The sequence below is a fragment of the Borostomias antarcticus genome, assembly GCF_949987555.1.
Source record: "Borostomias antarcticus genome assembly, chromosome: 16".
In the NCBI taxonomy this organism is placed as follows: domain Eukaryota; kingdom Metazoa; phylum Chordata; class Actinopteri; order Stomiiformes; family Stomiidae; genus Borostomias; species Borostomias antarcticus.
Window position 1 is genome coordinate 8176412 of NC_140249.1, and position 27706 is coordinate 8204117.

The 27706-nt window shown below is 44.8% G+C and overlaps 1 protein-coding gene across 1 annotated transcript; it reads right to left on the reverse strand.

The window, feature by feature from the left end:
• Positions 1 to 27107, reverse strand: wdr35 (WD repeat domain 35). Its single transcript, XM_084451452.1, has 28 exons — positions 27009 to 27107; positions 26490 to 26607; positions 25290 to 25361; positions 22919 to 23011; positions 22622 to 22750; positions 22287 to 22420; positions 20917 to 21082; positions 20426 to 20571; positions 20055 to 20180; positions 15871 to 16056; positions 15620 to 15652; positions 15457 to 15517; positions 14271 to 14415; positions 13682 to 13751; positions 12423 to 12476; positions 12062 to 12171; positions 11603 to 11822; positions 10303 to 10383; positions 9035 to 9171; positions 6151 to 6354; positions 5823 to 5969; positions 4392 to 4524; positions 4172 to 4282; positions 3764 to 3928; positions 3088 to 3228; positions 2482 to 2638; positions 1483 to 1723; positions 1 to 801 (listed from the first exon to the last, which is right to left on the reverse strand). The coding sequence occupies exons 1-28, from the start codon at positions 27030 to 27032 to the stop codon at positions 651 to 653; spliced, it is 3555 nt and encodes a 1184-aa protein (XP_084307578.1). The 5' UTR covers positions 27033 to 27107; the 3' UTR covers positions 1 to 650.
• Positions 27108 to 27706: the final 599 nt, after the last annotated feature.

A 27706-nucleotide genomic window follows, 5' to 3' on the forward strand; every position in this document is an offset into this window, starting at 1 on the left:
TGTTATTAGTTACAGTATACTGTATGGAAACGGTTACAAATGCAAAAGATATGAAATCACAACCGAACTGGTGATTTAGCCAACATTAATACAACATTGTGGCAAGTGCAAAAACACTACATGCAAATGATAATTACATGAAAAATAGAAACAATAATGGAGACGCATATGTTTTCAGGTGTCACTATTTTGAGTGGTCCAATAGAGGTTCTACAGACAAACAACTTTCAACCACAACTCTGTTGAGGTTTGGGCCAGAAGGTGAATCTATAAGGGGCCACACACAATGAAGAGTTACATATCTCCAGTTCAATAAAAACTATTCAGTAGCTGTTTCTATGGTCGGACAAGATCAAGTAGCTGTTTGTATTCATCGAATCAACGAAGAAATTCATGTCTGCAGTGCACTACTTACATGGAATTACTTTACCAATTAGAACAGTTAGAACGTCAATACAATGTAGAATACATCTTGTGAACCATATAAAAAAGTTATCAAATCATAAAAAATTGAATGCCTTTTGAATATTTCTAGCAAATGTTCCAGGGGTCTGTTGCAAGGAACCACAGTATAACCAACTAGGAAACAATGCTATGCCACCCTGGAAATATTTAGTTTTCAGTTCATACTGAGTAGAGTCCTTATATCTTTATGCCAATGAACTATGGCAAAGTGGGCAGAAATTATAGTTGCCAATATCTTGCTCCAAGGCACAATGCTTACACACACTGCACATCCAGAACTGGTACTCTGAGATGATCCGGCCCGTCACAATGCATGTAGGCAGCTTCCCCTCCGTCCTGACAACCCAATGGACAGGAAGGAGATTAGAAAACCTTCATATTCTCAAAGAGGAAAATGATTATATTAAGCAATATAAACACAGTACATTGTATACATTGTGCATCTAACAACAGGCACCTATTGTATACAGAAGCAATAACTTACTCGAGGGTTGTGGTATATGGCCAATATACCATGGGTTGTGCTGGTCGACGGGACTCGGCTGCGCCTTGTGGCGTTGACCGCAGCACAACCCGTGGTATATTGGCCATATCGCACAACCCTCGAGTGAGTTATTACTTTTATACAACGGTTGCATCATCAGGAACATTTATGGGATAAATACCAATGCAGTGCCTTAATATCGATTTTTGTGAACTCCGCCAAGAAAGATAGTTCCTATAACTATCATGTTGCTATGGAGTTTCAAAAATTACGAACCATGAGCCCTAGCAACCAAACTAATGCTCCTGACCAGCCTAGCTAGCCATGAACGAATTGTAATCCATTCAAATACTTCTCTGTGCTTGATCAATCTGGCCTGGCACAATGGAGCCAATTAGCTAGTCTCAAGGATGCCTGATAGCAGGCAGACAAGCAATCAAAATATTTCACATGATTTCAAAAACTATTTGACCAAGGCCTGTTTCAGACAACAGAGCATATGGAATTGGTCTTGTCTTCAGTCATGCCTTTACCCCTCAGGTGTGCTGTCCACTTCAGTCTTGCGGCTGTCCTTGGGGCTGTGCTTGGTGAAGATCTCCAGGGCCAGGTCCTCATAAGACTGCCTCTGCTCCACACTCAGGCTCTCCAAGGACTCCAGCTTGATGAACGCCCTTGAGCAGGTGCTGAAGGCCCGGTTGGCAGACGAGCAGATGGCCAACAGAGAATAGATCTCCACTGCAGGAATGATGTCTTCATAATCACGGAGGTGGAGAGCTAGAAGGAAGGGCCAGACACAGTGGTTTATGTTCAGTGTGTCAGGAGTTAAAGGAGTTTTTTCTTCTTAAAGGAGAATGAGCATCTACTGCCTTTGGACCGCTGGGATGACAAGACTACAGGGAAGCATCTACTGCCTTTGGACCGCTGGGATGACAAGACTACAGGGAAGCATCTACTGCCTTTGGACCGCTGGGATGAGAAGACTACAGGGAAGCATCTACTGCCTTTGGACCGCTGGGATGACAAGACTACAGGGAAGCATCTACTGCCTTTGGACCGCTGGGATGAGAAGACTACAGTGAAGCATCTACTGCCTTTGGACCGCTGGGATGAGAAGACTACAGGGAAGCATCTACTGCCTTTGGACCGCTGGGATGAGAAGACTACAGGGAAGCATCTACTGCCTTTGGACCGCTGGGATGAGAAGACTACAGTGAAGCATCTACTGCCTTTGGACCGCTGGGATGAGAAGACTACAGGGAAGCATCTACTGCCTTTGGACTGCTGGGATGAGAAGACTACAGGGAAGCATCTACTGCCTTTGGACCGCTGGGATGAGAAGACTACAGAGAAGGGGAGATGCAGGGAAGACCCTTGTGTCGTGTTTACACTATGGATGTGTGGTTAAAAGGCCACTGTCACCCTTCGGCAGATACCCATTCTATTCCTGTTTGTGAGGCTTTGGTGACACCTGTCTGACCAGTACGAGGACTTTCTCTGTGAACGTAACTTTAAGAAGCCCTGTCAACGGGTACCTGTCATCATGGCGCTCTCCATGTAGCCTTCGTACAGCTGCCTTTGGGAGAGCAGGAAGAAGTGATAGGCCTCTGCTCCACGCCAGGCGCTGTCCACGATGCGATTGTCCAAAGAGGAAGCATCCTCCTCAAGAAGCCCAGCAAGTGCAGATGTGGCCTAAATGGAAAGAGCATCGAATACCAAGAATTACAACAGGGCTCCAACGCTTACACCGTGTCCTAACTACACGCGACGCGACGCGAGCGAGCGTCAGCGACAAAATGTGTTCCATTGCTTCGTTTTCTATTGTTATGTCCTAACTGGACGCGAGCGACGCAGCGCGAAGCGGCGCGACGTTTTGACTGCCCTTTTGACGCTCGCCCTGTTCCTATTTTCCTCCTGTCGCTCGCGTTGACAGGTGTTCGTTCTTTAACTGTCTTCAGTTGGGAATATAGACAAATGACGTAACAGAACAGGAAATTTAACGGTTTCAGTTAGGACAGCAAGCATGCCATGTCGCGTTCTATTGCTCACGTCGCGTGTAGTTAGGACATGGTGTTACGCTGCAGGACCCCCTGATAATGACGTGAACATGTTGAACTATGCCTTCAACGCAGGGGTACGACCTCAGACTTCTTTCCTTTGGCCTTGCTTTGCTGTGATGTTTTCACTTGTCCATGGTAGTTCTCCACCAGCAGCGCCGCCAGCACATACAGCTTCTTCACCCTCAGTGGCCTGCTTCTCTTCTCTGCCTCCTCATCAGCCATCTGAAACGGAACAAAGACAATATTCTAATAACCCTGTGATATGCAATATTCTAATAACCCTGTGATATGCAATATTCTAATAACCCTGTGATCTGCGATATTCTAATAACCCTGTGATCTGCGATATTCTAATAACCCTGTGATCTGCGATATTCTAATAACCCTGTGATCTGCAATATTCTAATAACCCTGTGATCTGCAATATTCTAATAACCCTTTGATCTGCAATATTCTAATAACCCTGTGATCTGCAATATTCTAATAACCCTGTGATCTGCAATATTCTAATTACCCTGTGATCTGCAATGTTCTAATAACCCTGTGATCTGCAATATTCTAATAACCTTGTGATCTGCAATATTCTAATAACCCTGTGATCTGCAATATTCTAATAACCCTGTGATCTGGATTTTGCCATGAGAAGGTCTTTAATGACCGTTCCAGTGTTTACAAATACACAGCTTCTAGAGAACTTTTATAGAGCTTTGTTCTGCACATTATTACTTTTAGGGTGGTGATTAAAACATCCAAATACCTTAAACATGAGTTTGGCTGCATCTAGGAAGTGGTGGGCTTTGCGGTACAACTCCACAGCCTCCAAAGTCTTGTTCTTCTCCAGCAGGTGGGAGGCATACTTGGCAAGGAGAGATTTGATCTCTTTCATATTGTGGTTTTTGGCCAACTCAACAGCTTTGTTCCACTGTGAAATCAAAATAAATGATAAGTTTACAGTAATCAATAATTAAACAAATTCTCTGATTAAGAAATTGGTGATGAAGGAAATAAGATTTAACAAATTAGACACATTTGTCACCAATATACAATCAATAATAGGACAATGAAGTGTTTAATATAAAGCAAACATATGCATTACACTTAGGATGTCAATGTTTTAAAGTTTGTTTTGAAAATCAGAGGAAAGTGTCATTCTTCTGCCTCTGACCTGGTTGAGGTGAACGCAGGCGTCGACGGCAGCCTTGGGCTGGTTGCATTTCAGATAGGCGCTCACAGTCTGCTCACACATGCCTACAGTCGCAAACATCTGCCCAATGTCCTAACACACACACATGAAAAGAGATGGGAAATGTTTTCTTGTCTTTAACAGAATGAAAGAGTTAGAATCAGAGCCAGAGATATTGAAGTGCCTTGTTGGAGTTGCCCACCGGTAGCAGTCTGTGATTCTCTGGTAGGGAATGAGCCAGCCTCTCCAGACCAGCGTAGTCCTCCAGCATGTAGTAGCACTCTGCTAGACGCTCCTGGTTGCGTCCCTGGAGGTAGTATTGGACTGCGTTTGCCCTGGAGAAAAGAGGATTTAGTGAACAGAATTAAACTTGGAGACATGCTCAATATCGCTATAACATTTCACCTCTAGGGGTGCTAGAGTCTAGGAGCTCCCCAAGATGAACTCAACATGTATTCTTTTATTTACAGCAGAAATGGGCAATTCATCCTTCCTTTTTTTGAATTGATTTTACTTAAATAAGATGGGGGGAGGGGCAGTAGCTGGCCCAAATCAAAGGAATGATTATACACTGAATTACAACATACTAGTGCAAAGTGCCCGTGGTTGTCCTGTGTGTTCCATCCATCCATCCATCTCTCTATCTCTCAATCTATCGATTAAATATCAGTGATTTAATCCGTGACACATACTGTAGGCCTACAGCAAACTCTGTGGGGCTGCAAATGTATGGAGGGCATCACTCCCAACGCCAGGGGCAGATAGCCACTCAAACCATCACCTCCGGCCTACACCACTAACAGAAAGGAACGATTTTTCTTTCATGCCACAAACCAAAACAAACGCACCCATAACTGAATAAACTCCCATTTCACCAGTGTTGAAAAACCAACTATTGATGTGACTGTAGATCCGATTTAGCTTTAAGATTTACGCATGTTCAAAACGCTCAATAGCTGCCCCCCTGAACCCAGATATGGGTATGGATGGAGCCGTCCATCAGAGAAGGAATGAATGGGGAAAGGCATTTCTCTCCTGACCTCAACTGAACAGCGGTCAACGGGCGGGTATTCTCTGGGCTTATAACGTCACTAATCGACTCCAATTCTGTATGCTGAGGGGAATCCAATGATGTCCACCTCTTGACATTATAGTTGATTTTACTGACCGCTAGATCGATCAAAAGACGACCAATTTCATTCAGCTACTACTGCTCTGTTCGCTAACGTTGTTAGCATTAAGTGAACAGAGCATTAAGTGAACGGAATAGAATTAGCATCATGGCTAGCAGACATTTTCAGTTCATTATGAGTGGCGCTACATAAAGCTAGTTGCTTTACACAGCTAGAGATATTGACCCCCAAATCACTTGTTTTGTTTCTTCTAATGAATGTACAGTAGGCTGCATAACCAACACTATAGTAACACTGGTGTTTCTGTCCTGTGAGAGGACTCCGTAAAACCCGTTCATTGTGGACACGTAGACACAGTCCCTACCATTTACCAGAGATTCCTGACATGTGAAAAAGAAAATCTGGAGTCAAGAGGTCCCTTCTCAAACAAACGGCGTGTCTAGTGCAAACACGATTCTAGCATGCGTAGAATCATTATGAAAAGATCTAGAGGAACAAACCACTTCTGTCTGTCTGCGAAGTAGTCTCCGATGGCGTTGTAAGCCTGCTCCAGCAGCGCGTCGTCCGAGTCCCCTGAGCCACTCTTCAGTAACTGGAGAACGCGGAACCAGTCGCCCAGCTTCATCCTCAGGCTTATGGCGAGGTCTCTGAGGTTCAAAGAGAAGTCTGTTATCTATCATTAGTTAGAAGTTCAAACCACCACATTACGCTTTGACATCAAGCAGGGCAAACATCTAAGGTAAGCATTTCAAGGGGCGTGATGCAAATATATTGTTTTACACACACACACAAATAAGATTTCAATCAACGTGTTGGTGTAAGGTTCACCTGCGATCCATGTCCAGGTACATTCTCTCCGCCTCTTCAAACCTGCCAAAGTAAGCGGCCACCTCGGCCTGTTTCATGGCCTCACTCTGCAGGTTGGCCAGGCTCTTGACCAGCCGGATGCCCTGGTAGTCCTGGCAGCGGACAAACGCCTGCTCGGCCGTGTCCAGGTCCAGCTTCTGGAGGGCAGCCTCAGCCAACAGACGCCTGCGACCAGCAGAGAGGAGGATGACCAGCACAAAACCAGGTGTCACAAGGGCAGGCTCAGAAAACCAGGTGTCACAGGGCAGGCTCAGAAAACCAGATGTCACAGGGCAGGCTCAGAAAACCAGGTGTCACAGGGCAGGCTCAGAAAACCAGATGTCACAGGGCAGGCTCAGAAAACCAGATGTCACAGGGCAGGCTCAGAAAACCAGGTGTCACAGGCCAGGCTCAGAAAACCAGGTGTCACAGGGCAGGCTCAGAAAACCAGGTGTCACAGGGCAGGCTCAGAAAACCAGGTGTCACAGGCCAGGCTCAGAAAACCAGGTGTCACAGGCCAGGCTCAGAAAACCAGGTGTCACAGGGCAAGCTCAACAGTGTTCTCAACCAAGCAGAGAAAACAGACAAAGCTGAGCATGAGAATGCAGGAAGTATTATCTGCATTATCTACGTGTTTCTCTCAGTTCACAGTTCACATGGACCCATGTTGGCCCTTCCACCTCCCCTGCCCAGCTGTGTGGGGATGCCGGATCACATCTGACCTACTGTAGCAGCTCTGCTCCCTCCCTGGGTTGGCCTGGATCTAAAGGCCCAGGATGACACGGCCAAAACCAGCATTCAAGCAATAGCAAATAGCAACAGCTTCTTCAATTCATGTCAAGTCTCTCCCGGTCTCTCTTGCAAAAGACATACAGTGTGTTTCATCTCTGTGAGACTAGCCTGTACTGTATGAATAAAGGTTCAAACTTACAAGACTGAGATCAAGTGTAACCATGCAGACAAGAAATTATAATAAAAAATATTTTTGATTTAAGATTTAAACCAATGGGCAGACAATATATATCCACTGCCAAGGTATGAAGCATTTGCAGGAAATATTGACACATTCAAATATCTGTGAGACGTCAGGTCTCCACCACACCTTACTCAATTGAGGCTTTCTATTTCTTCTGTCCTCCTACAGATTGGCTTCTGAACTGAGGGCAGAGGGGGACATTTTAGACCTTCCCAAATTCCTAGTGATGCTGTGAGAATTAACACAGGATCCCAAAGTCCTCTTTGAGCCAGCATCAACCACACTGCTGCTACCAAAACAGTGCGAGAGGTTTCCAACCCTCCGGTCACAGCAGCGTGGGGGATTCTCCCACAGGACCCCTCCTTTCAGTCAGGCTGAGCAGTGGACAGAAAGATCACCTCACATGATGACATTATTGAATATGGTCACCGGAGAGTCAGATTAGTGCCATCTGAGCTGCTTCTGCTACATGTCCTTGCAGGTGCATGCATGCATTTAGAGGGGACTGTATGACACCTGTCACACTGGGGCCTGAGTGATTTGTTTGGTTATAAATGAACCATTTCAATGCAACAGAATTGGACCTGCTCTCGTCACAGTGACACCATTCCTCTGGCTCTGTTAAGAGGCACAGCGTCTTGGTCGTGTGATATTTGTCGCCGGTAAGAGTTACTTCAGTTGCCAACAGCCTCATTGAAGTTAAGTAAAAACAGAGGAAGCGGTGGAAGCGGTCATGGACTGAGGCTGAACCTGAGCGGAGGTTATTCTGGGTGAATGGACCAGAGTCCCATCTGGCTTCATTCCCTGCATGTTTGGATGAAGAAAGCAAATCTGAATACACCAACCTGTTTGTATTTACAGTGTGTCTGTCACTTGTACTCTACTTCCTATGCAAACAAGGATCATCTTCAGAAAATTTGTAGCATATCCTTGCAAGGACAGTCCACCTCATAGCCTACTCACGGTCCTAATCCACGTCGACTAATGGAGTAAGAGCTACCATGTTAATACCACACTGTTAGCACACTAGACAGACTGAGTCAACTCCATTTGTCTGCTTCAATTGTCAAAATATAACTACTTTTTTCAGGTTGATAAATGGTTCAGGGTGTCTGGCAACTTCCCGATAACATTGCAACTATGTTTAGACTTTTTTGGGTGATCAGACCACAGTTACACAGGGAGACACGGCGCCGTTTACACCGGTGTCCATCATGCGTCTCCAAATGTGTCCAGCTGACCACTTGTGTTCATATAGTAGCCATAGTAACCCACTCATTCCTGCCTGCGTGTTGCACAGCTGTTCAAATCAATAGTCAGTCGGTTTGACTTTGATCAGATTTTTTTTAAGTGCACATGAAAGCAGCTGAAGAACTAATGAACATAATAGGACTATTCCAACTGTTTCGATTGATAGGACAAAGTCATATGCGACTTGCAAAAGAGCGCAGGATAAGATGAAAAAGAAGAAATATTCTCCTGCATTGATGATGTGTTTTCCTGTTACGTCTTCGTCAGGGACACATCAGGACGCATTAGCTTTTAGACTATTAGATATGAGGTCAAATGCATCCCAGACCACCTGGGCAAATGGTTTGAGTAAATGTTTCACAAGGCGTCTTGGTGGTTGTTTACGCTCTTATTTAGCGCTGTCCACTTGTGATCTGATCGCCCAAAACGCATTTTAAAACCAAATCTAAACAGGGTCTATGTGTCTTACAAGAATCTTATTGTTCTTCATGAAAGACAAGCATAACATACATTTCACAAAACCAGCTAGATAACCGCTGCTCTGGTCATTATCGGTATGTGACTAGGGTTGGTTCTCATTCACAACACAATATCTCCTTTGACTGCATGAGTGCATGAGGTGACTGGGCACATATTTACCAGAGTCTCGGGTGAGGATTGTCTTCGATGAACTGGGAGGCATCCTCAATCCCAACTTTCTCAATCAGTGCACGGCTGTCTCTGAGGGACCGGATCTCGAAGTTGATGAGGTAATCCTTGTTTGGCCTCTCAGGATCCTAAGAAGAGAGCCATCATTCTTGAGAAAGGTGGAGCTTCATGGAGCTGTTTCAATCTGCCACTCATACATTTGATCAACATTCTACTTGCATGCTGTATTAAATTGGATAATCTGCAACTGGCAACTCTACAGTAAAAGCCATTTCTGATTGAAACTTCTATATTGTGATGGTCATTAAACAAGGTAAATAAAATGGTTAAAATAAAAAAAATAAAAAAAGAACATTGGAGATGAGACTTCAGAAGAAAGAGAGTTGATTGAATCTTTTGCAATGTCATAGCCAGCTGGGACCCAAACATATTCAGATCCAATATTGAGAAACATTTTCACAGATCCCATTCTACAATCAGCCAATCTGATCTCCATTCCTGCACTATGCAGGCCAAGTCCCAGCCCTGCCACCCATATGCCCTCCTCCATCCTTCCACCCATATGCCCTCACCTCCTTCCATCCACCCATAAGCCCTCACCTCCTTCCATCCACCCATATGCCCTCACCTCCTTCCTTCCACCCATATGCCCTCACCTCCTTCCATCCACCCATATGCCCTCATCTCCTTCCATCCACCCATATGCCCTCACCTCCTTCCTTCCACCCATATGCCCTCACCTCCTTCCATCCACCCATATGCCCTCACCTCCTTTCATCCATATGCCCTCACCTCCTTCCTTCCACCCATATGCCCTCACCTCCTTCCATCCACCCATATGCCCTCATCTCCTCCCACCCATATGCCCTCACCTCCATACACCCATATGCCCTCACCTCCTTCCTTCCACCCATATGCCCTCATCTCCTCCCACCCATATGCCCTCACCTCCATACACCCATATGCCCTCACCTCCTTCCTTCCATCCATATGCCATCACCTCCTTCCATCCACCCATATGCCCTCACCTCCTTCCTTCCACCCATATGCCCTCCTCTCCTTCCATCCACCCATATGCCCTCATCTCCTCCCACCCATATGCCCTCACCTCCATACACCCATATGCCCTCACCTCCTCCCATCCATATGCCCTCACCTCCTTCCATCCACCCATATGCCCTCCTCTCCTTCCATCCACCCATATGCCCTCACCTCCTCCCATCCATGTTTAGATCTACAGTCATATGAAGAAATGCTACCTTCATGATTTCATCCAGAAGGACAGATTTGATTTCCAGGTCCTCAAAGTTGCAGATATAACCTGATGTTTGGATGGGTTCCTGATGGAGACAGAAGCGTGATTTTCAGAAGAACACAGATAGCGGTGTGCAGTGGTTTGGATAGTTTTCCTGAAGCATAACATCTGTCACAGGACTGAGTGTAGGATGGGGGAAATGTCAGAAGAGGACTGACTTTGGCTGAGACCTCTGAAGGAAGAGAGCTGAGACTGCCACTCACACTAGTCTCAATCTCAATTGTTACCCCCCAGAGTGAAATAACGAGCCCAACGCTCATACAAAATATGCTTATGCAAAATCACTGGGTTTGCCTGGCTGGCATATTGTATCTTTGAATAATGTGTCTTAAAGGAGTAGTAAAGGGAAAAATCAGGTTTAGCCCTGTTTTAAGATTACTTATTATCATATACAATGGTTCAGATCAAAACATTGACAAAACTAGCACTTTTGAGAAGTCTGTTAATTGCTCTACCACCGTTTTGGTCATACAATGGATGTGGGTGGGTACCGTGAAAAATCATTCACAAAACATGTTAAACTCTCAATTTCAAAGACAAGAAACTCACCGAGATGTTAGTTGGCGTTCTGACATATAATTCGCCATGAAGTAAGATTCTAGTTCATCTGGAAAGGCTTTTTTAAATATTTAGCATAGAACTATTTAGTCGCAGCACATACATGTGTAAACGTCCACAAACTAGGTAGCCTAGCAACATAAACAATAACAATAGCTACCGTAAGTAGTTCCGCTTCCTGAATCCCCTCTGCAGATTGATCTACACATCTACAACGGTCGCGTCAATACAAGTCAATGGATTTCATAAAATGATCAATAAAACCCTACAGGATTCATACTTTGCAGCGAATTTGATGTCAGAACACCAACGGACACCAATTACCCCCTCGGTGAGCTGCTTGTCTTTGAAATCGAGAGTTTAACATGTTTTTGAATGATTTTTCAAGGTGCCCACCCACATCCATTGTATGACCTAAACGGTGGTAGAGCAATTATCAACTTTCTCAAAAGTGCTAGTTTTGTCAACTTTTTGATCTGAACCATTGTATATGATCATAAGTCACTTTAAAACAGGGCTAAACATGATTTTTCCCTTTACTACTCCTTTAACACACTCAAGCACGTCTTACAGACAGAAAAAGAGAACAGGACCTCACAATAATGTGTCGTCTACAAGAGTTCAAACAAGTGTAATAGACAAATACCAGCCTTATGGGTTGTAAACAGAAGTCAGTAAGTACTCACCTCTGGGTCCAGGTTCCTGAATACATACATCCTGGTCTTTTCCATCATGGCAAATAAATCAGGGTTGTCGTTCGCCCACTGCATGTCCCACACGTCTTTACGCTCAAACTTGGACGGGTCCCCGGTGGTCAGCTGGCTTCCTGTGCTGTCCGCCGAGGATGTGCGCGCCTCCAGGTCCAGGAAGGTCAGCACTCCTGAGATGTCTATGATCGCCAGGCGGCTGGAGGAAGAGAGGGGCGCAGAAGGTTCTATCATGAAGGGAACTGAAGTTGGTTTGGAAACCAGGTCCATGTCCTGACCTGGATCAAAATACTTTTTGAATTGAAATTCCATTGTTCCAGGTGAGCAATCCTACACAGAAAAGCAAACGATTATCTAGTATTTCATAGCATGTTTCCACATGCTATCCCTTACTACACCATTCATCCTGCGTAGCGTTCAAACTCAATGCAGGCTCACCTGGAGTTGCAGTTCAATGACAGATGGTAGGCCCTGCAGTTCAGAGAGTGTTTCTGGACCAGAGCAACGTTGGGAAGGCTGTATCTGTGGATGGAACCAGACTCTCGTCCCTGTGTGCACACGTTAACAGGCACATAAGCGCCCACACACACAATCCACCAAAATTGTATTAAACTAAAAACCTGTATTACACCATGGAGAGACAGATAGACCAGGGGCTGAGTTTCCCAGAGGCATCGTAGCGCTACGTTCATCGTAAGCTATGGCGTTCATCATAGCGCTACGATGAACGTAGCGCTACGATGCCTCTGGGAAACTCAGCCCAGGTCTCTATAGGAAAGATAAAGAGAGAAATACTGACCACTATCAGAGTCTTGTCTGTTGCCGTGATGCAGCAGATGGGGTCTCGTGTTGCCTAACATATTACAGCGTCCAAAAACCCAACCAAACAGAGGAATGGCACATTACAATCACTGTTACTGTGTGAGTAAAAGGGGGCATTTATTAAGGTTCTTTCACAACTATTTTACGCTGTGTCAATTTTAGGACATCCTCCTAAAAGCATGAATGTTGAGTGCAGCAAGGACAGGTGCTGGATGGACAGAGGATCAACAGACTTCCACACATTTCAGGGGCTTAACTCTAGTAGCTATCTCTAAAGTTACTTAACACCTCTTATTTATGTTTCACTCAACACTCACGCATCTACAATGTCCTACAATGGACACCATACTTTGTGGGTTTTTTGATTAATTTCCTTAACATTTATTCATTTATTGGCCACTGACTGAGCACACAGCTAAAGTTAATGTTCAGTTATGAAGAAAAGCAAACAAAACCTGTAAAAATTAATAAACAAATCTCATCTCACATTTTTCAATCAATTAACACCAAACTTGCTACACTGGATCTTCAGACTGTCATTCACAAACTCATTGACCAGATTGTCATCAAAATTGAGCTCACAATGCATCAAAATGTTTTACAATACACAGTACTGTCAACAGCTTTCTCTTTCCTTTGTTGTATATTATGAGACTCTGATCACTTCAGCCACTCATCCACAATTTGCAGGGCATACCATCATTATATGATGCAACTTCTATTGTTATATCCTTTGTTTCAGTGTGTACAGTATACTTTAATCAACAAACATCTTTTTGTGGGCTTTTACATATACCACACGTTCAGTGTTTTATGATGAAACAGATCATAACCTCTTATCCTGCACCCTGGTGACTGGCTTAGTCAATTTGTGAAGCCAAATGTGAGTTGTTGCTAATTAGCTCAGTGAGATAGAGGATGTTGCTTGGTGTCAGAGGTTACAAGTTCCATCCTCAACTAATGCAAAATTAACATTGGGATGTCAACTTTCTTGTTGTCTTCCTATTCTCTCGCTTATTGCTCCTAAACTTGCCTGAAATTGCCTGGCCCCGGCTAATCGCTGCGTAGCAGCTTTAATTGTTTTTGCTTTCCTATTTGAACAGGGACTCTACCAGCGGGTGAAATGTTCTCAGTGTGTGACTGGTGTGCTTGTTTCAGCGCCCTTCTGGGACCATGGGAAATCTTCTGTTTGTGTCCAGAATGGAGGCGTGGTGCCACTCAGACTACGCTACTCACCGCAAAAGCTTTGGCAAAGTCCAGAGCCCCATCAGTGTTCCCTGAAGGAGTATCATCGATGTGGTACACCCTGGAAAAAGTGTGTGTGTGAGGGAGAGAGACAGACTATTTGAGCTTCCATTGGGCATGCAGACATGCCTGGCAGAACATGCAGTCTCACACAGAGATGGCAGGTCAATACGCTACTGAACATATGATTAAGAGAAAAATAAAATTGAATCATCAAAATAAATTAAATATAAACACCTATGCTTAGACACTAACTGCACTGAATTGCCGGTGAGAAAAGTGAACAAATTTAACAGCAACCATGTAGACAAGATGTCAGTGAAAGGACCATGGTCCTCCAAGAAAGCTATCCAGTTTGGTCTAGAGACTCACCTCTCTGCCTTTTAATACCAGTACCACCTCTCTGCCTTTCAATACAAGTACCACCTCTCTGCCTTTCAATACCAGTACCACCTCTCTGCCTTTCAATACCAGTACCACCTCTCTGCCTTTCAATACCAGTACCAGAACCACCTCTCTGCTTTCCCTCAATACCAGTACCACCTTTCTGCCTTCTCTCAATACCAGTACCAGCACTCACCTCTCTCTGCCTTCTTTCCTGGTCTTGGCCACCTGGTTGATCTCCATAGCCGTCAGTTTCTTGGCAACGCGATACTGCCAGGTATAGAAGGCCTCCTTGGATGCAGCCATGACATGCGTCTTTGTCACGGTCACAAACAGTGGATCTAAGAGGTGCATATCTCAATCAATTTTAATTTGCATTATATCAGTGCTCCTGGTCATGTTCACAACATGTAACGCCATTTCAGGAATGTGCCTAAGCACTGAAATACACTTTCACTGGGATATAAGTTGTTGTACTCTTATGTTAATTTCACATTCCCAGTGAGTGAATCAAAATAATTAATACAGGATGTAGCTGTAAATGTGTTTTTGGACAGGTGTGGAGGGATGTGTGCTTTAAAGGGTGGTGGCTGACGGGTTCCACTAACAGCGCTCACATTTCAAACAAGGCTTCCTGAGTCAGGCCCGGTTTCCCAACAACACGGCACGTAAGGCTTTTGAACCATGCATCGCTCCTTACCAACGCCCTGACTGTTTTCTAATCAGGACACATAAGGACAGGTCTGCTGCTGTGGGGCTCGGAGAGATCAAACAATCATGGCCAAAAAGATCTGTTGAGACCACAGAGGTAGTCAGAGACAAATATACGTCCTCCTGGACTCTGTGGATTTAGCATGCCCTGATATCTGGATCTCATTCAGACTCCTTCAGGACTTACAGATACACTCACTTTGAACCTCATTCTCCTGTGGTCTTGGGTAAATGTTGCACCAGTTGGCTTACCAGACAGGGAATACAGAATGTCTGTGAGCCATCAAGATTTCCACTTCTCACTGGCTATTTGATGAGGCCCATGAAAGGGGTTATTGAAGGGGCTTTTGGAAGCCCTTTGTGCAAACAGTCAGATGCACCACACAGACGTAATGGCCTGCCTGCTGTTAAATGTACACTAGTGGAATATGAAGAGCAACAGAGGCACTTTGTGCATCTTATCTGAAGTCCTTTTTTGGGTGATTTGTTCTCCCAAGTATTCATATTTTCAACAATTTTAACTTTACTCCAGTACATTCTGAGAAAAATGCCTCCTACTTTTTACACTAAAGCTTTTTGTTACTTGCAACATCGAAGTAGCTACAATCGCAGACATTATGAAATATAACTATAACACAACAATACAACTTGCCAGGTAGTTGTTGACTCACCGATGTCTATGTACTTGGAATCCAGTGGCGTCCCAATGGAGTTACAGAGAACCAACACATACTGCAGAACAAATATTTTCCACATTAATCATCATTCCATTCTTACATTTTAACAAATCAAATCACCTTAATCCCATTGTGAGTTTTCAGAAGTGTACTTTACCATTGCAGTCCCAGACTCCACCTCAGTATCCTCCTAAGTGGCAATGAACAAAAAGAAGCATGACATGAACCAATGATCAGTTCTCATATATATTAGTCATGAGGGGATTGATTAAGACCAAATATAAAGGCAATCTTGAGTTGAGGACAGCAGTGTGATGGAGAGACTCAGTGACTTGGCGCCAGCATGATGCTTCTGTGTCCTTGGTGTGCTTACCTGAGGATGTGTGTCTCCTGCCTTGGTGTGTTTACCTGAGGATGTGTGTCGTCCGCCTTGGTGGCCAGGATGCAGAAGTCTCCAGAGGTGGTGATGGACATCAGGTTCTTGACGTATTTGACAAACTTCTCATTATTCTTGGTGTCCCAGAACACCACACAGTACTCCTGCCGGTCGGGTTTAGTGTAAGCATACACCACCGTGTTGGAGCAGTAGCCCCACTGAGAGACAGAGGAAGCATGAGCACTTATCTACAAAGAATACCGTCTTTCTGAAGAATTCAGGCCTATTGGGGCACCTCAAACATGTGAATAGATCATCACTGAAAAGGAAACTTGAATAGGGTAGTGACTTTGTTTAGAATTTCAAAACATAGTTGACATGGGTTCTTTGGTGTCTAAAGACAATATTTCATGTATTAAAGGTATACTTTATAGGATTAGGATTTTCCTAAAAAATAAGGTGTACAGTAATACCAAAAAAATCCCTCTCAATGATCTCTTAGGCCTCACTAGAATGTGTGATGGTGTGTTTATCTGCAGAGGCCCCTCCACCTGGCTGTATTTTGTTGTTGTTCATTCTTCAGCAAAGCTTGTTCAAAAACTAGAGTGAATCTGGGGTTGGCGTTCACCCGCTGGCGAACACAAGCAGAGGATGGGGATGAAGAGTGACCCAGAGTTGGCTTGTTTTATGTTAGACAGGTAAACCGCTCTTACTAGCTAAATGCAGGGGATTATATCGTTAGCTAGCTGGCTAACACTGATAGCTAGCCAGCGAGCTAAAATAGCTAGTTAGGCTAGCTGGTGTCGTGCCAATGTGTACTCCTGAAAAGATAACGCTAGAAAGTGTCTGTCCTCCAGTGTATTTCCCTCAAGCTATCGGATGATAGAATGTGTGTTCTCCCGATAGAAAGAGGTTTCCCAGATAGACCTGCTGAGGATGGGAGGAAGAGCTCTATTCGCCGCTGTTCACAACTAATACTGTTAGTTCACCAATAAATGTTAGTTCACCACTAATACTGTTAGTTCACCACTAATACCGTTAGTTCACCAATAATAATGTTAGTTCACCACTAATACTGTTAGTTCACCAATAATAATGTTAGTTCACCACTAATACTGTTAGTTCACCAATAATAATGTTAGTTCACCACTAATACTGTTAGCTCAACAGTAATACTGTTAGTTCACCACTAATAATGTTAGTTCATCACTAATACTGTTAGTTCGCCACTAATACTGTTAGTTTGTTAGTTCACCACTAATACTGTTAGTTCACCACGAATACTGTTAGCTCACCACTAACATAGTTAGCTCACCACTAATACTGTTAGTTCACCACTAATACTGTTAGTTCCTCACTAATACTATTAGCTCACCACTAATACTGTTAGCTCACCACCAATACTGTTAGTTCACCACTAATGTTAGTTCACCACTAATACTGCTAGTTCACCACTAATACTGTTAGTTCACCACTAATACTGTTAGTTCACCACCAGGGGGGGAAAATTAACTTTTTGGCTCACGGTGAGTCACCTGCCAAGGGGACTGTAGATGATATAAATCTACCGGCCAAGTATATATATTTTTCAGATAGCCTTCCGAAATCTAGTCGCCAATTGGAAATTTTACCTGCATTTGGCCGGTGGCAGGTGTTCATTTTCAGCCCTGTTCACCACTAATACTATTAGTTCACCACTAATACTGTTAGCTCACCACTAATACTGTTAGTTCACCACTAATACTTAGTTAACCGCTAATACTGTTAGCTCACCACCAATACTGTTAGTTCTCCTATCTTCTAACCAGGTCCAGTGGATGCCCCACTGTCACCAGAAGACCACCCTGAGACCGATAGATACCCCTGTGTCTGCTGCAGATATCGTAACAAATTAGTTAACACACACACACGTACACACAGACATACAACAGTCCACTTCCGGCTTTAGGCCTGGGCCCAGTACCCCCTTCCCCTCACCCTAACCCGGGTCCGTATCCTCTTCCTACCCCAACCCTACCCCAGACCCCTGCCTCTACCTGGACCCAGGCACACTCACACACACACTGACATACACCAGTCCTGGGCTCAGATCCCCTTCCCCTCACCCTAACCCGGGTCCGTATCCTTTTCCTACCCCCCACCCTACCCCAACCCCTGCCTCTATCGGGGCCCAGGCACGCACACACACACACACATTAGTGCTTGCCACACCTCTCCCATGATGCTCTTAGCCTTTCTTGCTCTGAAAATGTAGTTTGACGTAATGTATTGCTCTATATATGGCTCCGTGTGCTACTAACCCTGTTCTGCCTCCCCTCTCCCTAGTGCGTCTCTCTCTCCCTCCTATCTTCTAACCAGGTCCAGTGGATGCCCCACTGTCACCAGCAGACCACCCTGAGTCCGATAGATACCCCTGTGTCTGCTGCAGATGTCGTAGCAAATTAGTTAACACACACACACGCACACACAGACATACAACAGTCCACTTCCGGCCTTAGGCCTGGGTCCAGTACCCCCTTCCCCTCACCCTACCCCGGGTCCGTATCCTCTTCCTACCCCCACCCTACCCCTGACCCCTGCCTCTACCTGGACCCAGGCACACTCACACACACACTGACATACACCAGTCCTGGGCTCAGATCCCCTTCCCCTCACCCTAACCCGGGTCCGTATCCTTTTCCTACCCCCCACCCTACCCAAACCCCTGCCTCTATCTGGGCCCAGGCACATTTATGCACACACAGACATACACCAATGTTTGCCATGTCTCTCCTATGATGTTATTAGCCTCTCTTACTCTGAAAATGTAATTTAATGTTATTTATTGCTCTATAAATGTTCTTAGCCGGTAGACAAACATACTCCAGGAGCTTGCTCGATCGCCTCGTTGAGAGGGGTCAGGGAAGAATTTTTACAGCTCACTTATCTGGCCCCCGGGTGATTACTGTTTTTTGCTTCCCTCTGGAATATGTAGGGGTGGGATGTCTGCCCACCTCCCTTGTTCTCTGTAAAGCGCATTGTGTTGCCTCTGGGTATGAAATGCGCTATATAAATAAAGCTTTGATTGATTGATTGATTGATTGAGTTCACCATTAATAATGTTAGCTCGCCAGTAATACTGTTAGCTCAACAGTAATACTGTTAGTTCACCACTAATACTGTTAGCTCACCATTAATACTGTTAGTTCACCACTAATACTGTTAGTTCACCATTAATAATGTTAGTTCACCACTAACACTGTTAGCTCAACAGTAATACTGTTAGTTCACCACTAATAATGTTAGTTCACCACTAATACTCTTCACCACTAATACTCTTAGTTCACCACTAATACTGTTAGCTCACCACTAATACTGTTAGTTCACCACTAATACTGTTAGCTCACCACTAATACTGTTAGTTCACCACTAATACTGTTAGTTCACTACTAATACTGTTAGCTCACCACTAATACTGTTAGTTCACTACTAATACTATTAGCTCACCACTAATACTGTTAGCTCACCACTAATACTGTTAGTTCACTACTAATACTATTAACTCACCACTAATACTGTTAGCTCACCACTAATACTGTTAGTTCACCACTAATACTGTTAGTTCACCACTAATACTGTTAGTTCACTACTAATACTGTTAGCTCATCACTAATACTTTTAGTTCACCACTAATACTGTTAGCTCACCACTAATACTGTTAGCTCACCACTAATACTGTTAGCTCACCACTAATACCTTTAGTTCACCACTAATACTGTAAGCTCAGTCAGCTTGCCAGGCACCCTCCATAGTGTTTGTCAAGTCAAAAGTCCAAATGCTGACAGTATGGAGTGAACTTTATTGTAGTCTACTTTGAATGACTTTGAATTGCTTTTCCTGGAGAAGATCATTCTAACTAAAGTGGATGCGCTAGCTTTGTGCTACGGGAGAAAACCCTATCTGTATTTGTGGATCAGTTGAGCTCTTTGGTGTTATTGGTGTGTGGGATGTGGTTCATTTCTCGCTGACTTGCAGATGTTACGCTGCAGATGTGAAAATCTGTCTGACCTGGCAACCACGGTCAGGGGGAGGAGCAGGGAGGAGGGGCCAAGTTTGTTTACAAAACACAACTGACAAATGCTACTAATTATACCTTTAACTCTGACAGTTCTAAAGTAACTGAAGAACAGAATTAATTAATATAGGTGTTACCCTTTTACCTCAAGCCAAATATTACCTTGTAATCTGGCCTAATGTTGGCAAAGTAAATGTAGGAATCCACGGCCAGTCCGATGCGAAGCCCTCCTCCTTCCCAGGCTATGGCGGTCATCCGTTTGCCAGGAACCTTCAGAGTACGCAGGTGCTGTCCAAAAAGAAGAACAACTCAACTATTCAAATACAACGGGTTTGTGTTTTGTCACAGTTCACTAAGAGCAGTGTTGAATTATTTATTATTACCATAAATCACGTAGGCCCAGTGTGCATACGTTTCATAAATAGTGTTCTTGAAGCAGTTTCATTGATATACAGCAGTAGTAAATACTAGGTACAGTAACAGCAGAGAAAGGTGAAACTTGCTAATAAGCACTTAAAAAGCAGGTCCCTCACCTCTCCGAATGGAGTGTAGAACTGCACCACATTGACCTCCTTGTCCATGGTGGAAGTTCTGAGGGCGCCGGCCACCGCCAGCACACTGCCACACTGGTTCCACTGGACACTGACCACGCTCATGAGTGAGTCAATGAGCACCGGGTCTGACACCAGCACAGGAAGGAGGGTTAGCCGGGTGGGGCTTTCATACACTATTTGCTTTCAGAAAGTTGTCTTCAACCTAATCTTCGCTTCCATTGACACTTGAATTTAATTGAATATGCTCTGCAATCAAAACCTAATCCAGTATTCATTCTGACTAGACAACACGTTTCAGCAATTCAAATGAATAGCAATCACACAAACAGCATTGATGTTGAATTGTGATTCGCAATGAGTGTTAACATCTGTGTTGTGGCTGAAGTTGACATACAGTATCTGGGCATGGGATTGTGCGATCTCCTGGTTATATTAAGCACCCCTCTCTTCCTCCCCACTCATAAACTTACTGTCATCATTCTCGTAACGCATGATCTGACATCTTCCATTATCAAAGCAGATGGCGAGACAAGGACAGTCGGGCTCCACGTAGCCCTCTGTGCCTGCGTACCAGTGGATCCCTGCTATGCTGATGGCTCCCGTCACATTGTGAAGACAGCTCAGGGTGATCTTCATCTGGAACACGGCAGGAAAAAAGGACTTCTGTTATACTGTACTCACTCCCATGTAAACAAGGTCCTGACTTCAACTGTACAAGTTTCTTCTTGTGCCTCGAACTCTAAGCAAATTACCCTGAACATCAATTAAGGCTAGGTCATAACACAATATGATTTAAGATATACATAGGTCACCTATAGTGGCAGTGGCCCACAGTTTGCTGGGATTCTATATTAAAGTAGTAGTGTGCTGTTTTGGACATGTATCCCTATTTGTAGTCTGTCTACCATGAACCTGAAACATAGAGACCATAATTTCACTGATCATTTCAGTATTGAGCTAGCTGCAGTTATTCTGCAGGCTCTCGCTGGGCTACAATGGAAGTACAATGGGGCACACGTAAATCAGGGGAATGCGTATGTTCAAGCCATGCCAAACATGTAAAAATATTCGGATTGTGATACATTTCACAGGAGAGCATACTGAGACTGGTAAGATTACACCCTGTGCTTCCCGTCTTGGAAAACCACTATCACAGTTTTTCCATCGCATTTACCCGTGTGCCCCATTGACTTCTTTTGTAGCCCAGCGAGAGCCTGCATAAAAACTGCAGCTAGCTCAATACTGGAATGATCAGTGAAATCATGGTCTCTATGTTTCAGGTTCATGGTAGACAGACCACAAATAGGACTAAATGTTCAAAATACCACACTACCCCTTTAAATAATGTGAGCAAATTGTAACTTGTCTCCCGACAATGTTGCGACACTGACGTCTTTGGCTCGCCTTTGGTTTAAGGCACCTATATTCTAGTGAAGCTGTATGAAATACAACACCCTTTAGTCCAGTAGATATGCTCAGTAATGTTCATTTTCAAGACATGAGATGTAGCATACAATTACTCCCAGGAAACCTGCCGTAGTGCCACTGTAGCTGAGCCTGGGTCTGGGTAGATTTAGCAGCATTACAATGGAATAAGGTTGGAATGTTCTGGAATTCCACTTGTATCCATCACAGGTGGAGGGTTCAGGTAAAAGCTGCCTCAGTACCCCAGAGGTAAAACTACTTTTTATCATTGAGATCAATGAGGAACTGGGGAATAAAAATGATATATATTGTTCTGTGTGAAAACACAAAACGATCATTGCCATGCACCTAAAGGTGAATAATCTGTCAATTTCAATCAAAGTTATCAAAGTTAATTTTGCTGGATTTCACATACAATGAAGTTTCCTTGATTGTCATAGATGTGGATCTCTCCATTGGCCATTCCAAAGAGGAGGATCTTGCTGTCTGGTGACCAGGCCACATGGGCCAGCTGAACACCCTTGAGCTCCTTCCCCCAGATCCGGTTACCTGCACAAACACAACAATACATCCCCCTTCACTCCTACATCCCACTGCATTTATGGACAATGGCTTCAACTCCCTTGGACATTTAACAGTCGTTTCATCAATGATACACAATTCTAATGTTTTAATGAACCAACATTTAATGTAAAAACAATAACAGAAATGTCTAGTTGGCAGAAATAATAATAGGCACAATTACTGTACCATCCACAGATCCAACAATGACAGCCCCGTCTTCATATACGATGCAGATCTTCTGTCCATCTGCGTTCCAGCTCATACTTCTCACAACAGACTTGTTCCTGTTGTTAATCATCTCCTCATACCACGAGCCTTGATGTCATTCAAAGAATTAGATAACACAAATATGTCCAATCAGACAAGGGAACCATCTTCCTCTCTAATACCGTTCTTCTGTTCTCTGAAATGTTCTTCTTCTCTGACTGCTGGATAGGACCTAAACTACATTTCTCTCTACAAGCCATTACAATTTTGACATACCTTTGTAGAGCATCCATACAATAATAAGTCCATTCTGGTCACTAGTGGTGAGTTTCTGGTACTGTTCATTCCAAGTAACAACTTGCACTGCACCTGTGTAAAAGCATGCAACAACAAAAACGGATTCATTACAGGACCTTGAGGGGTCTTTAATTCACTACCCGGCATGTGACACAATTACACATGTGAGCAGCGACATCATCACACAACACACACAGGCTATCAGGGGTCGCTGGTGAACATTGCTCCCTGCATTTCCCTCCAGGGGCAGCCAGGAGCAGTGGGCCATCCTCCTCCAGGGGCAGCCCGGAGCAGTGGGCCATCCTCCTCCAGGGGCAGCCCGGAGCAGTGGGCCATCCTCCTCCAGGGGCAGCCAGGAGCAGTGGGCCATCCTCCTCCAGGGGCAGCCAGGAGCAGTGGGCCATCCTCCTCCAGGGGCAGCCCGGAGCAGTGGGCCATCCTCCTCCAGGGGCAGCCAGGAGCAGTGGGCCATCCTCCTCCAGGGGCAGCCAGGAGCAGTGGGCCATCCTTCTCCAGGGGCAGCCAGGAGCAGTGGGCAGACATCGTTCATGGCGCCCGGGGACCAAGTCCAAGTGCTCAGTCCAGGTCCTGGTCAGGGACCGGACTGAAGAGCATCTGTTCTTCTGCATATTGGGGTTGTTGGGAGGAAACCCTTGTGAACACGGGGAGAACATTCAAACTCCACACAGAAAGGCCCAGGAGATACCCCACCTGAGTACCTGACCACCCTGGGAGATACCCCACCTGAGTACCTGACCACCCTGGGAGATACCCCACCTGGGTACCTGACCACCCAGGGGAGATACCCCACCTGAGTACCTGACCACTATGGGAGATACCCCACCTGAGTACCTGACCACCCTGGGAGATACCCCACCTGAGTACCTGACCACCCTGGGAGATACCCCACCTGAGTACCTGACCACCCTGGGAGATACCCCACCTGAGTACCTGACCACCCTGGGAGATACCCCACCTGAGAACCTGACCACCCTGGAGAGAGCATCCCCAGTGCCGACATCGTCCCAAGCGGGAATCTATCCCCGGACGTTCTTGCTGTGAGGCGACAGTGCTGATCCTCTTGCTGTGAGGCGACAGTGCTGTCCTTGCTGTGAGGCGACAGTGCTGACCTTCTTGTTGCGAGGCGACAGTGCTGTCCTTGCTGTGAGGCGACAGTGCTGACCTTCTTGCTGTGAGGCGACAGTGCTGACCTTGCTGTGAGGCGACAGTGCTGACCTTCTTGCTGTGAGGCGACAGTGCTGACCTTGCTGTGAGGCGACAGTGCTGACCTTCTTGCTGTGAGGCGACAGTGCTGACCTTCTTGCTGTGAGGCGACAGTGCTGACCTTGCTGTGAGGCGACAGTTGAGTACTGAAGAAGCACTGCGCCACCGTGCCGCTCGAAGCAGGCTAACCCAGTTCTCTCTGTTTATATTTACTGTACCAGCAAATTGCATTTAAAATGCAGGATGTTTATGACCTCTTGAAAAATGAATGAGGTAATGAGCTAGTTTCCAGACATTGATGATCCGTGTTCAACGTCGATTATGATCCGTGTTCAAGGAAAGTGGTTCATGTGAATTTAGTATAAGGAAACTGAACAGATGATTTTCAACACAGCCAAGGATGGCAGCCTAGAACCAAAAGGCTCCTTAAAGAGTGGACTCCCATTCCTTGCCTAAGTCCAGAAATGTAGGCCTATGTTCTCCAGTGCATTCTCATTCCTGTGCTAAGCCAGAAACCTCTCTCTCTCTCTCCCTACATACTCTACATATTCCTCTCTGTTGCTCCTTAAGCGATCTGAGGGAAAGTACCTGATCCCAAGAAATAAGCTTTTCCATGAGCTTGCCTGTTACTGAGCAGCACTAATGGCTCCACACGGTATTCCTTCATCACCTCCACGTTTATCTCAGCCTGGGTCCAGATGTTCACATCAGCCACTAAAGGGCTGCTGGTTCTTGGTCTGGTGTTGCCATGTGAAACAGCTGGTTTAGTCTGCAACTGGAGTCTCTTCCTCTCCGTCTCTTTCAGGTCACCGACTGGTGAGGTTGTGCAACAGGTTCTCATTAGCTAGGCTGGGGTTATTGGACGGGTTCTCATTAGCTAGGCTGGAGTTATTGGACGGGTTCTCATTAGCTAGGCTGGGGTTATTGGACGGGTTCTCATTAGCTAGGCTGGGGTTATTGGACGGGTTCTCATTAGCTAGGCTGGGGTTATTGGACAGGTGAATTGGCTACCAAAATGGGGGGGGGGGGGGGAAATCGGAAAATAAATGTACATACAAGTAAAATTAAAAAACAGAAAAAAATGGAGGCCCAGAGCTTTCTTGCCCATCAGACCAGCGTGACTCACCACTGTGTCCTTCCAGGGTCTGGTTCATTGAGAGGTTGCTGGGTGCCGCAAGCCCTTTGAGTTTTGCATCATCTGTTGATTTCAAAGCACCAGGAAACAAAGGTCACACTCTGACACCAATGACCACAACACAGTCCAGCCACTCAGGGTGCTTTTTCATTTACAATTCAGCATTGCAGAAATATAGGCCTGCAAAGAGATGGCTTGTACAGACAAAATCAATGCAAGATAATATGGATTAAGGCACTAGGGTAAATAAACTGTGTTTTAAGACTTTTCCCCTCCATTTTGTTCTTGGTAAGCCTTTTCCCTCAAGTGATGCCGTTATTTTGCAGGCCAATACCAGCATCTGCAACTTAAGTGGCTCCAAATATAGAGATGATCAAATTAATAGAGGTTTTCTAAATCTCCAACTACAGTATGGGTTACGTGACTATACGTTTGTCTGTGTATGACAAAATAGTTTTTGACATATTTTTTATTTAGATTTATGCTTTGATTTATTCATTGTTGGTTTGACGCGAACAAAAAATATGGCTTTGTAATTCAAAGTCCTCTGTTTACTTTGACCAAAACATTCAAATGTACAAATCCTGTGTTAACCACAGTCCGTGATTGGGGGCCATGTAGAATAGAATCCCCATGCATTTTTCGCATAGATAAAAACGCTTGGATACGGAAATCCTTATTTTGGCAAAGCACAGACTACAATGCTGCCAGACTTGAGTAGGCTACTCTAACACCTCAGTAATTGATTTAGCATGTTTTCTAAAGTTAAGCCTATCTACCTCTATCTGGTTTACTTTCTAGGGACATTGCATTTAAAATCTAACTTTTTCTGATGCTTTCTTTTTAATAAATGGTTTAATCTTAGCCTTAATAAAAGGCAGATTGTTAGCCCCAGCTATGTAGATCCAGCTTCATTAAATGTGTTGTGTCAGGAGAATGCGAAAACAGGCAACAATTTTAACTTGATCTTTTGAGGAGTCTTGAAAGGGTATTTCATTTTTTGATGAGATGCACCTGTGCTCACCTGTTAGAGGCACTGGATCCAGATTAGAAGTGAAACGACCCTAAAGTTGTGGAAGTACTGTGGGCAGTAGCGTCGTGACATGTTTAGCACGGATTGATAAATGGGAGGTCAGTCTAATCTCCAGCCTTGACCTGGAACACGAACAGAGTGAAGTGGCTTAAAATTACCTGTCTGGGTGTCAAGCTTGAGCACTTTCAGAAGACCATCGTTCCCTCCACAGGCAATGAAACCCTGGTCTTTGTTCCAAGATACACACTTCAGATGTATGTTGTTGGGGATGGCAATCTGCGAGACAGAGGCGGGTTTAGCACGTAAAGACTTTGCTAGCGAACGTCACTGTGCTGGTCAACACACCGCTCAGCGTTGGCTAGTGACAGAGACAGATAGCTGGCTATGTTAGATAACGTCAGCTAGACAGATACGATGCAGTGCATTACTTCCCGTTAGCCAATTAGCTATCGTTGCTGTTTCTCCTCGCAACGTTAGCTAGCTAGCGTTAACGGTACTCCAGCAAGACTGGACATGGCGTGATGATTACGTTTACGAAACAACTTTATCGTGCTGGCTGATGCCAACAACTAGCACTAGATAACATACTATTGATTCTGTCAATGCAATTTCGTAACGAACAAATGTTAGCTAGCTAACTTAGTTACATAATGAGTAAGGTGAACATGAAGTCTTACCTTTTTGCTGAGATAAATAAACATTGTTTTGTTGTTTGCTAACGTTAGCTAGTTAACTTATAAGATCAGTGCAAGCGACGGTTACCCGTTTGGAAGTATGTACTAGTGCGAGAACCCATCGCAAGAAAACACAATCTAGTTAACTGTTAGTTCTTTAAATTGATTTCCAAAAGCGAACTTGTTAGATTAAGCTAAATATGCGAGCTTAGCTTTCCTCGGTATCCCAGGCAACGGCAAACCGGAAAGTGAATTATCTTCTTCTTTTGGTTTCCGGAAGGCTAGACGCCGACGTGGCGTACTGCTGCCTTTCCCTGGCCAGACAAGGTACTACACCCCTCCCAGACCACACTAAGATGTAGGCCAGTAGCGAACATAAAGCTTGCCACCGCCCTCCCCACCCTCTCTCCCTGGGGCATGGGGTGAGTTCAATCTGAAAACGTTGTGCACCGTTTTGCTAAACATTGTTACCGGGTTGAACAACATGTTTCCTCAAAACGTTAACGCTAGCTATTTATTAGCCATGTACAGGCTATGGTTCACACATATTAGGAATTTTGACTAGGGTTAAGGCACACTGTTGCAGATGACATCAGACAGGGTGCAGGACAGGACAGTGCAAAGACATAACAGTGCAAAACAGTACAAAAACAGTTCAAATACAAAATACAACAATGTGCAGCTAACCTGATGCACCAGGT

Excerpts from the sequence above, each read along its gene's own strand:
- wdr35 (XM_084451452.1), bottom strand. The coding sequence starts at position 27,032 with ATGTTTATTTATCTCAGCAAAAAG. Across the intron at positions 26,608-27,008 it reads TTATTTATCTCAGCAAAAAG|ATTGCCATCCCCAACAACAT; the intron begins GTAAGACTTCAT and ends TCTGTCTCGCAG. Across the intron at positions 12,477-13,681 it reads ACTTTGCCAAAGCTTTTGCG|GCAACACGAGACCCCATCTG; the intron begins GTGAGTAGCGTA and ends GTAATATGTTAG.